Below are 12,417 nucleotides of genomic sequence, written 5' to 3' on the forward strand. Positions count from 1 at the left end.
CTGAGGAGCAGCCACCTGTAGGATGGAATGCAGCTACTGTTTAGCATTGCACAACTACACAAAACAGTTTAATTTTCTATCCAAAAGCCTGTTCTTCCAAGGCAATGGGATTCCCCCCAAAAAACTGAGGAAGATTTGATACTTTGCTAGCATATCACTAGACCTGGCCTTTTTGCATTGTTTGAAAAGTCCCCTTGGCATAGTTAAATAGCACTTGGCCAGAGATATATATTATCCTTGCTGTTTGTCTTCTGGCTCCGCAAGCTTCATATTCTGCCAGTGCATCTGGAAATGTCTTTCCTAGCACTTGCTCTCTCACCTAGACACACGTGTACACTCCTGCAGGCTTGGGGAGATCCTAAAAAGAAGTGCCTTCTGGGCACTTCAAGGTGCTGGAAATTCCTGCAGAAACAACTAAGCTCAGGAAATTCACTTTTATTAGGCCAAGGCACTTGGAGCTATGATCATTGGCAAAGCACATTTCCTTTTGGGTTGGATGTGGTTCTTTGGTATAATTTGATTCCAGGCTTTTAAAAAGTAAGTGTGTGTCTCTACTACAGAATTGTATCAGTCAGCATATTCATTACCAAATCCTGTTTTTCCTCCAGCACCAAGGGTTTGTCTTGGGTAGAGACTGAATCTGGATTGAAACTTTTCATATAGGGTCTCAGCCTAGAATTGATTCATCTTTCAAATTCTGTATACTTACCTGTTTGAATATCGCATTTATTTTTTTAAAAAGAGCCTCAGTTTAGACCAAAGACATGCAAATTTTACAACACCCATGGCTGTGTTGAAAACTTGCCAGGATCAAGGACTACAACTAATTTGCAAACACGTACATTTTTATATAAAAGAAATGCTAATATTTGCTTGCTTGCATGTAGGGCCTTACCAAATTCATGGTCCATTTTGGTCAATTTCATGGTCATAGGATTTTTAAAATTGTAAATGTCATGATTTCAGCTATTTAAATCTGAAATTTCAGGCTGTTGTACTTGTAGGGGTTCTGACCCAAAAAGGAGCTGTGAGGAGGGGTCACCAGGTTATTGTAGGGTGGGGGGGGGGACGGGACTGTGGCACTCCTACCCTTACCTCTGCACTGCTGGGGGCGGTGGCAGTGCTGCCTTCAGAGTAGGGCAGCTGGAGAGGGGCAGCTGCTGGCCGGGAGCCCAGCTCTGAAGGCAGATCCACTGTCAGCAACTGCACAGAAGTAAGGATGGCCTGGTATGGTCAGTCAGCGGCCGCCACTCTCTGGCCGCCCAGCTCTGAAGGCAGCAAGGCAGGAGTAAGGGTGGCATGGTATGGCATTGCCACCCTTACTTCTACACTGCTGCTGGTGGGACACTGCCTTCAGAGCTGGATGCCCAGCCAACAGCCTTCACTCTCCGGCCACCCAGCTCTGAAGGCAGTGCAGAAGTAAGGGTGGCAATACCGCAACCCCCCTAAAATAACCTTGCCATCCCCCTGCAACTCCCTTTTGGGTCAGGACCCCCAAGTTTGAGAAACGCTGGTCTTCCTGATGAAATCAGTACAGTATAAGGTAAAAGCACACAAAAGACCAGATTTCACAGAGGGAGACCAGATTTCATGGACAGTGACACCTTTTTTCATGGCCATGAATTTGGTAGGGCCCTATCTTTTTATTCTTAGAAGAATAGAAATTGCTTGTTTGCTAGTGTTTACCAGTAGCAAAAACTTGCTGCAGATCAGCTTTTCCACATGCTGCAATTACAAGGCAGCTGTATTTTAGGCTTCACTGCTTCAGTTGGCTATTGGGCTGCACTTTGGGTTCCCCCAAATTAGAAAACCCAAATATAAATGTAAATTATTCTCTGCTGTGGTTAAATCACTTTTGACATTTTGAGGGGAAAAACTGATAAAAATATGAAAGAAACTGGCTCCTTCATATATTTGCATGGAGTTTTATTCCACTAGCCCACTCATGAATGCATTGAAATGGTTTCCTCTGCATGTCCTCCTTGATTGATTGATTGTTCTACAACTTCAGTTCATTTTTTTTCCCAATAACTTTTCCAATTTGAGGACTCCAGCCTCTGTGGAAACATCCCTTGTTCCAGTGAATTTGCCTCCTAATTTAATTTCCAGCTGATTTCTCAGCAGCATTGAGCAGATTGCGAATGACAAACAAAAACTGTTTATTAGGCATCAGGTCTGTGGAGTTAGCAGGGTCTGAAAGTGCATTTCATCCTTTCCTTGCAGGCAAGGTGGTTCTGGGAAGCGTATTTTCGGTCAATGAAAGCTATTGCTCTGGCCACCCTTCAGATTATCAATGACAGGATATACCCATATGCTGCCATGTCTTATGAAGAATGGAATGATCCCCCAGCTGTTGTAAGTAGAATGTACTTCTGTGACTTTGTCATAAAATAAGATTTTTTTCTTTCAGGTCATTGCTCAGGTATGTACTATGCATCTTGGTAACATTACTATTTAAAGGTTTGTTGTATTTGTAAGTTGCACAAAATGAATGTTTTTATGATATTCTGGGGGGTGTGTGTGTGTGTATATATACACATGAGAGAGAGAGAGAGTGTTTTTTGATACCTTTGAAAGGGAATAACTGAAGTGATAGCAAAAGTCACACGGTATAAATAGATTCTATGTGAGCTTCTGTCAGAGCTATGTGAGGAATACCTCCCCTACCTCCAGTTTTCTTCTCCCGGCTGTTGTCTTCTCCACACAGCCCTGTGAATATACACCCTTGGTATTCTAGTCCTAGAACTTGCTTGTACAGAAACTGATAATCTTCCTGAGTGATCTACTTTTGGGACAAACTCATTTCCACTCTTTTTACTTGGCAAGGATTTGAACCCAGCTCTCTGAGGAGGACGTACTAGTGTATTAATTAACCTGCTGCACCATTCAACCCTATTCTATTTTCTTACATTGCAGAATTTTGAAAACTAATTTCTCCCTTAGTTTATATTTTATACATAAAGAAAAATTAATACCTGCATTTCCTTTTTGTAAACTATCCTGCAAAAGCTCAGTCAAAGGGTTGGTAGCAGGACAGTTTTCAACTGTACAAGAGAAGAGAGCTCAGGAATAGTTTTTTGATATTAAACTCCCTAAATTATTGGAGAATGATAGCATTTTCAACAGGCCTCGCCTAGGATACTGACCCATTAGCATCGCTGAGTGAGAGGCGAGCATGGCACTGACAGATGTCTAGTGTGAAGGTTGAGGTATGAAAGAAGGAAGCAGTTACTCAAGAATGAGGAGATCAGAACACCTTAGCAGACTATTTAGACCATGCCTTAGCTCAGCAAGAATGCCCTGACACCTGGCCTGATTTTCATGGTAAAAGAAAAATAGGGATTTGGAAACACCCAGCATTAAAAGCCACCTCTCAGGCCGCTTCTTCTCCGCTCTCCTTCTAGTAGGATACCCACTGACTTCAATGACCGTTCCTTCTGCTGTGGGGGACAGATAAGCCCCTGTTTTTTTTGTTTATAACTTATATTTAAAGGAAACTCTGTATTTCTTGGGATCCTGTGGGATGAAAGATCCTAAAGCACTTTACAAGAGATCGGTCACCAAACAAACACAGCAATCTCTAGAGTGTAACACTGAAACTGGTGAGCAATACACAGCAACAGTACACAATAGCATAATACAGGTAGTAAAGAGGAATACTCTATCCATGTAAAATTGCAGAGAAAACTTAAGGAGACTCTAGTAATTAGCCAAACTGGAATTTGTCCAGCCACATGCCATACTGAGACTCTTTCATGCCCACTAATGGTCAGTTCCTTGGATTTATATTTCAGCTGAAAGAGTCTCAATGCATGCATGAATATTTTTCTTGCTTCAGTATGGAAAAAAAAGTCATAAAAACGTCCTTTGAGCTGTGTAAGTTCTGTCAGCCAGCTATGTATAGAGATTTCTTGTGACCCTCTCTCACAGGATCAGTAAAAGAAAATACAGTTCAGATCAGGAATTGTTCTTTATATTTAATTGCTCCTGAACAGACCCATGCCGTTCTGTGACATTAGTGACCATCGATTTTTGGTAAGTATTTATCACTCCAGCATGAATGCATATAAAAGTATAATTTATTCAATCACTCCTTATTTAACTGTCTAAAGTCTGTAGCTTGTATCTTTTGACCCTTGCTCTAATAGTGGAAGCAAATAACTGGAGCCTTCAGTAGCTATGATTTTATCCATTGTAAAATTTTTTTGCTTTAGAGATATTTTATCTCTTGGAGGTGAGCTTATTATCATTGCAGTCTTCTAGGTAGCCTCCAACGCAGGGTCCAGCTAATTTATAATTTCAGACACTTTGGGCTGCGAGTGCTTATATAGTATCTGCCAGTCAACTTAATAAATCATTGAGTTATTTTTTTAAATAGTTGCACTATCCAGTTGCCAGAATTCCATAGATGGTCTGTGCTTATCAAAAGGAATAATGTCCCACTTGAGCCATAAGCATGTTTCTTATCTTGGTTTGTTCCTAGATAACATGCATTTATAATGACACTGTTAATTTCTGATTAATCCTGGTGGGAAATTATGATTCTAAAGATACGTTTATGCATGTAGAGATTTGACACAGTATCTTTTAGGAGAGTGAAAGGTGCCATCAGATCCAGATATGAAAATAGAGTGAGTAATTTATAGTTAGTTTGAGAATGCTACCAGTTTACAAATGATAGCTGTATTCTGGGCTAAATAAATTTCGAGGCTGAGACGTGTACAGCAAATAAACTCTGAAACTTAGGACATCAGAATTCTCTTAGTCTAGGATATAGTTATTAATCATTTAACAAGGAGCATCCTCAAGTCACTATAGCATTAGTAGTGAAATATGCACTCCACTGGGCTCTTGTAAATCCCTCTTCTATTATTGGCTTTTGCCCTCAGAATTTGCCATTCACGTTCCCACAACAAATATGGCTGACTCATCATCTGACTCCTTCTCCTTCCTCTTTCTGTCACCCCTCCTAATGCTACATTTTATATTGAATGCAGCTACACTATAGTTCCATTGTGCAGTGTAGACTGGACACTGGAGTGACAGATTTGGGGAGGGGGTCAGAAGATGAGGCAACCATGTGTGCTGTGGGCAAAATCAGTGAGAGGTGCAGAGAGTGCAGTAGCTTTTTGGTACCAAGGGATTTACAGCAGCTCATCAGAGATTTATGTGGTCACTATACAGTTATTAACCTAACATTTTATTATGCAGATCCCTGTGCACTGGCTGCTAATGGACCTGAGTGAATAGAGAACACAGATTTGCTTACAAAAAGAAAAGGAGTACTTGTGGCACCTTAGAGACTAACAAATTTATTTGAGCATAAGCTTTCGTGAGCTACAGCTCACGAAAGCTTATGCTCAAATAAATGTTAGTCTCTAAGGTGCCACAAGTACTCCTTTTCTTTTTGCGGACACAGACTATCATGGCTGCTACTCTGAAACCTGTCAGATTTGCTTACAGGTAGTTATGCAGTTGTGCAGAAAAGACCTGCTTTTATTGGAGCAAGTGATATGAGTTTGGGCAGATGGAAAAGGGAAACCTTCCTTACTACTTAATGTAACAGAATAAGAGTCTACGGTAAAGTTCATCACACAAAGGAGGAACCAGTGATCATTCTTCCTGGGCTTCTAGCGGTCCTACATCATTTGTGTAGTGTTCTTATCTGTAGACATTAAATGTAATTAGTGCCCCACATAGTAACCTGACTCTCTTACAGTCACTGCAAACATCAGAAATAAGTGTTCAGTAACGTGCCTTACCCTGTTACAAATTATGTCACTGGACAAATTATGTGCAGTTCAGAGCTATACAATAGAGCAGTAAGTGATTGTTTTCCAGCTTAACAGTCCATGTAACTTGTTCAATTCCTTTAACTCCCCAGCATGTAAAATTCTTCTCTGTGACCTCAAGAGGCTACCTTGATTTGAGTCACCTTTTCATTTCAGTCCCTTATTTCCCAAGATTTGATGCAGTGCTACAGGCTTTAACATTAATTTGAATTAGTTCTGAATTAATTTTTTTTTTAAATGGGATGATAACCTGTAAAAGTGCTACACACAGGAGTTTGCCAGGGATCCGAATGTTTCCTTAGACAGGTTTCTAACAACCTCATATCTGAGGAGGAATCTGGCGCTTTAACAATGCTGTCTCCACCAAATTGGCAACAACATGTTGGGATTGTTGCAAAATGCAGGCTAATTTTCTAAGCGTTTTCATTTTAAGGTTACCTTGACCACACCATCTCCTTGAAATGTGGGTGCAGGGACATATCTTCAGTCTTGGAAATATTCAGATGGTTAGATACTCCTTTGAGCAGAATTTCAGTGATTCTGGTATTTGAGGCGTTGGCTATTGTCTTTGACAGTGAGGATGGAAATGGTGTTTATACACTAAAGCTCATAGTGAGGAGGTTCACAGCTAGGTCTGTGTGTAGCTCAGCTTTATTTCTATTTCCTTCATTGAACCCCTCCTATGCTGAGTGTTGCTGCCAGAATTCGTGTACAGCAGCAACACTTGAGTGTTCTTTGAGCATAAGGGAATGTAAGTTACATGAGACATGAAGGCATGTGTAATGCATCACATGTTGAGTATGTTATACATTAAGGAAGTGATCAAAGCAATTTCACCTATTCAAATTGGTTGGCTGACTGAAAGTTTTTAGCCCTTTTTAAAAATAAAGGTTTCCATGTGAAGTGGAGCAACATCTGTGTTAATAGATCTTTCCATTGGGGCTGAAGGAGAAGGGAAAAATAGTAACAAATACCTAAACATTTGCTTTGTTTTATATATTATGATACAATACTGTGTGTGTACACACCCACCCACATCTAGATGTTTCCTTCTTTTAATAAATTAATATAGTGCTAGTGAAAAGTGCCAAATTGACAGCTCTGGCACCTTTGCTGAAAATACACAAATGTGCCAGTTATTGCCATTTGTTTACTAATGCAGCCATTATCCATTATAAACTGGACTGAGATTACTGACTTCACATAAATCACTAACCATCTATCAGGTGGTAGTCATGATTTTTGGTCTCTACCAAACTGGATTAGAACAAATAACCTTGAGTTGAAAGACTTCTTATCCTACTATTAGTCTCCCTCAATTAGATGCTTTTTAATTATCTAATACAGAGATAAATTAGTCATCTAGTCAACTCCAGATTTTGGAGACTATTTAAAGTCTCTCTCTGTGTGTCCCTGTACCTTCCCAACATATGTAGATGATTGAGAATGACAATAATGTTGTTGTTTCCCAGGTTTTCTTTTGCTGGTGTTTGTGGAATTCTTTCAGGCCTGCTTTTAGCACAGAGCTATAAAAGGTTTGGCCCTATTATTGTGTCTGCCTTAGAGTTTTGAACTTGAATGTTATAAACTGTAGTTTAATAGTTTCTAGTTTAATAATTGTCGAGAGAATTGCTATGCTCCAAAAAATAAATGCACTTCTCTAGCAGACCTCCATTCTCCTGTTGAGTGACTGCCAGACATCGTATTTTCAGTAAGGCAGAAAAGAGGATCTCCACCCTATTTAAACTAAAGTAATAGACAAATTAATTTAATGCAAAAAATGACTTTTTCTCTGAGTAACAGTAGCATAGTTGCTATTCACTTAACAAAACCTAAGTCAGATGTTCATTTAGAGAATGGATTGTGTGTTTCAGCTAACTGGCAACCAACTGAGCCTTTAAAACACTTAAAACAATTTCTGAGCTGTTTGGCTGGCATTTTACATCTCACTGTTCCTGTGAATAATCTAGATCCTGAGGGTTGCCAATCAAAAACATCACTCATCCAAGTTTAAATAATAAGTGTTAAACAGATGATTCCACTGTATTGTATTTTCTGCTTGTGCCCCAATAACACTCTTCACCTTCAAAATGTTGAATAAACATTTGTGTGTATGAGAGGAAATCCTCCAGCAGTCTTATTGACTGACACACGTGGTATAACTCACTCAATTTTTCATTGCTACATTTTTCTGAAATTATTAGATTTCATAACATCCAGTCTACTTCCAGCCACCTTAAATTTTACTTGTGAGATGTGTTGGATCGGTTGGGTGGGATTTTGTCTTATTTGCCATGTCTTGATAGAAGATGTAGTTACTAATACACTTCTGCAGTGTTTGTATTATGATAGGTCATGTGTACCAAATATATGATTATTCAGACTTAAAAATATATTTTCTTGCTGAAGCAAAATTTGACAGTCAATTTCTCCTTGCCTTACCTGCCAAGAGTAGGGTTCAGGATTCTCTGCTTATATGGTAAAAGATGACATAATACTTATCTAATGCAGTGTGGCTAGTACCTAATGTAGAGAAAGTTTAACTTCATCTGCTTGTGATATCCTCTGTGGCATGAGAAACAGACTCCTGGACTTGGTTCTTGGCATGCAGTGGAGGTTCAGATGTTTCACTTTAATGTCAGTTGTAATTTTAAGTCCACACGCAATCTGTCTGTGTCTAATACTGTTAGGTTTTTAGAGAGCTTTTTGCTTCATCTTTAATATGGGAGAGACTGAAGAGAGAAGTACATACACAAATGTATATGTAGGGGTTGTGTTTCTTCTTCTCATGGCAGTTGTTTAATGTAGGCTAGCCTGAAGAAACTATAGGATTTTTGTCTGCCATCTTATTCTGAAATGACTCTATTATCTGCCCCTTTCCTTATAATAACCCTTCTTATTTCACCAGCTGGTCTCCATTGCTCTCCTTGTGGCCTGGAAAGTAGGAGGCTTGGTCTTCATTAATGGCTCAATAAAAATGTACAGTAGTAGAATTTAGTCAGCTTCTTTTTATCCCAAGCTTCACCTTCATAATGCACTCAACCTTTTCTGGCCCTAGGGGTGGGGCCTTGCAGCCCTACAACTGATTTCAAGTTTTGTTTTCCCAATTTAGAGTATGTTACACTGTCTGCTCTGTCAGGAGACTGCACTGTAGAGTTTTATTTTAAAGAAAACATGAATCCCATTCCTGGATGCTACGGTGATTAGCACTAATAGAACATGAATACCTTGATAGATAGAGAGATCCTAAAGATTCCAGTCACTATGACATTTGTAAATATGCACTCTGTTCTAAACGGCGCTCACCGTCCCCCTTCCTCAAACCCACTCCATTGGCATATTATTGAAATTAATGGAAAGAAGGAAAAAACTTAAAACTGAAATTACTGCTTCACAGAATGCAGGGAGATGAGGTGAGTGAGAGAACATCTTTTATTAGATCAACTTCTGTTGGTGAAAGAGACAAGCTTTCAAGCTACACCGACCTGAAGAAGCACTCTGAGTAGCTCGAAAGCTTTTTTCTTTCACCAACAGAAGTTGGTCCAATAAAAGATATTGCCTCACCCACCTTGTCTCTCTAATATCCTGGACCAACGCAGCTACAAAAACACTGCAAATAATCGCAGAATGTAGTCAGACTATAGAATTCACAGTTGTAGGAGGGCAGAGAGGAGTAAAATAGATTTAGCTAGACTTTAAAAAGGTACTGCATAATTTCGTATTTGTAGTTATGAGCTAAAAATTGGTAATCGAAGATCCTGATTCAGGGGAGCAGCCACAGGAGTTCACAAGGAATTCACATGAGTAACCCCTGTGTGCACTTGTGGAACCCCCATGTATATTGTAACAGAGTATAATACATGCTACTGATGGGAGTGTACTAAACTCCACAGACCAATGATCTTGTCCAGTCTGGCAAAAAGTCCTGTTTCTGAATCCACAATGTAATCACTTTGATTGACTGTGGAGAAGTGGAGAGGGTTAACTCCTCTGGTTTTGCCCTTTGACCACTTGAGGATGGGAAGCATGATGAAATACTTTCTCAAAGTATTCAGAGGAAACACATCATGCATAATTGGAGCAAAATAGAATAAATCAAGGCTTTTTTGGTCTGCTAATTCATAATTGAAACCACATTGAGGTTAAGATTGATATGTAAAACAATCCAACCAAAAAAACCCTCCATGCAGAGGTAGGGGATAAGTACATCTCTGCTTTGCTGGGTACACGGAAGAACTGTTTAGTTACTGTACCATTCAGCGCCTCATACTCCTCAGTCCTTGCCTCTTGGCTTTTTAATGACAGTGGGTTGTCCTTGTTCAAATTGAATATGGTTTTACTAAAAAGTGTGGTTAACAAGTATTAAGTCTGATGGTTGTTGAAAATAAAATGTATAGGGAGGAAAAAGCCACGGTTCTTGTTCATGCGAGCAAGGGAATCTATGTGTTATATTGTTGCCAGTTTTTCCTACTAAATAGTATCTTGGAATTGTTAACCCTTCTGCCAGGATATGGACCTTCTTCCACACAGCCTCAAGTTCCTAGAGCCCCCTCTCTGACCCTGTCTGTCATGTCTCCACCTTCTCCCCCTTCAAGTCTTTCCTTAATATGCTCCTCTTTCCATTGTCCCTTCACCACCTGACTAAGTAATGTTGCTCAACAAACATAAACAATTTTTTCAAAAAAATCATGGAACTCATAAAATGTGTGTTTAGCTTCACTGCTTGCTTATTGCCTTTAATATCTCCTTCCTTTGTTTATACTTAGATTGTAAGCTTTTTGGGGTAGAGGCATTGTATTAGCTGTGTGTAGCATGTTATTGGTACTATACAGATGTTATAATGTGTACAGTGATTAGCCAGTTATAGAATAATTGGGGTTGGATATGATTTCTCAGATGTCAAATATCCCACACCGGCATCCTAGCAAGATTGATTTTGTTATACTTAACACACCCTTTGCTCCCTCGCACATGAGAGATTGGTTTCAAGTGCAGTCTTAGATATCTCTAATGGTGGGGTTTTCCTTGTCCCATTGCCTCCATTGCTTTAACTGCTCTTAAAATATAATCATGTTGCATTCAATAAGGAAGGAGCAGAATAATGTTCCAGTAACAAGGGGAAAATGCCTTACTAGCAAATGGAAACTTTTTTTTTTTTTCCTTGTGGCAGTCACGCACAAGCCAGCTGCAATAGCTTGAATCCCTTCTCACGGACTCATCCCTTTAAAGAATTCTCACACCTCACCAACTTCAGGCCAATCTCCCCAGCCCTCTCTCACATTGTGGGTTCCAGTCCTTGGGCTTTCCATGTTGTGTGTGGAGAGGCTTGCGTAACAACTCAGACAGACAGAGTGATGTGAGATCGCTGTTAGGAAGCTGCCATTTGCAACCTGATACTGCTTGCCCATAAAAGTGATTCACAATAAACAAACTGTCAATCTTGGGTTAATTACCATGGCTCTTGTAATGAATATTAGCATGGGAGGGATAAAGAGGGGAAAGGATTGCCATATCCATAGCTGAGTGTCAACACTTTGTCATGGAAAGTGATAAATGATCTCTCCACCACTACCTCTTGCTCTTCTTTCTGACAGTGAAAGTTCAGATGGGCACCCATAATAATGATGGGACTAAAACAAATGTTCTCTCACTGTGTCGACTTCTCCAGCTGCCAGTGGTTGGGAGTAGTCGTCATCTTGATGCCATGATGCATTTCATGCCCTGCTGCCATAATAGAGATTTAATTAGGTTTCTGTTGAGTTAATTGCCTGCATTGTTTGCCTTTCCCCAGCAGAAGTCTGGAAGACTCAAGTAAATTATGGAGGTTTGAATTTGCCCAATTTCCTGCAGAAAGTGGGGTCAAGAGGTCTGAGACTGTAGACACACACTTCAGGCAGGCAGCAGGGGGTTGGCTCTTAATGGCACTTCAGAGATGCCTAAATGCCTTTTTGAAATGTTTCTCTCAAACAAGGGGCCTTGGTTTTCTTTCCCCATTAGGTTCTAAGGAGCAGAGTTCAAGCTTTTCCTTTACTTGGACACCACTTACCAGGGGCATAAGATGAAATAAACATACTTCTTTTGAGAGGTTACCTTTCTTTCCTTAAGAAGATCCTGTTATGAGGAAGTATTGTACTTTGGACAGAGAGTAGGATCAGTTGGAACTGACATGTCATGTTTAGAACCCTTGATTGTTGCTTATGTTAATGCTCTCTTCTCAGGGGTTATCTGTATATATTTTGTGAAATACCTAGCAGTTTTAAATGTTTTTTTTTTTTAAAGTACTGTCAGAAGATGATGATGAACGGAGTAATCCTTGCAAATTCTATTATTTACTATTTCTATTACCATAGTGCCTAAGAGCCTGAAGTCAAGGACCAGGGCCTCATTGTGCTGGATGCTAACACATTCTATTAAGATATACTGCAGCCAGAAAGGAACTTGCACAATAGAGGAAACTTCATATGGGAGTTCTTAATTTGGATGGTGGGGGTCACCATTAAATAATAAAAAGGATATTTATTGTCTATAAGATTACTTCACCAGTTGTTTCTTCTTGTTGGGCAGAAATGCAGGATTTTCTTGGCACTGTATTGGTTATGCAGCTAACCCCCTGCTGCAAGTATTA

At 39.8% G+C, this 12,417-nt stretch overlaps 1 protein-coding gene across 2 annotated transcripts in view; it reads left to right on the forward strand.

Annotated features, from left to right (window-relative positions):
* Positions 1 to 12,417, forward strand: part of EXT2 (exostosin glycosyltransferase 2) — a 95,944-nt gene that overhangs the window by 40,668 nt on the left and 42,859 nt on the right. The window contains exon 8 of one of the 2 annotated variants that reach the window (XM_048853907.2): positions 2,224 to 2,355. The exons of the other annotated variant lie outside the window; for it this stretch is intronic. Coding sequence (XP_048709864.1) covers positions 2,224 to 2,355 — 132 coding nt within the window. The remainder of the gene's footprint in view (positions 1 to 2,223; positions 2,356 to 12,417) is intronic. 2 annotated transcript variants of the gene reach the window in all.

Source organism: Caretta caretta, chromosome 6 (genome assembly GCF_965140235.1).
Source record: "Caretta caretta isolate rCarCar2 chromosome 6, rCarCar1.hap1, whole genome shotgun sequence".
In the NCBI taxonomy this organism is placed as follows: domain Eukaryota; kingdom Metazoa; phylum Chordata; order Testudines; family Cheloniidae; genus Caretta; species Caretta caretta.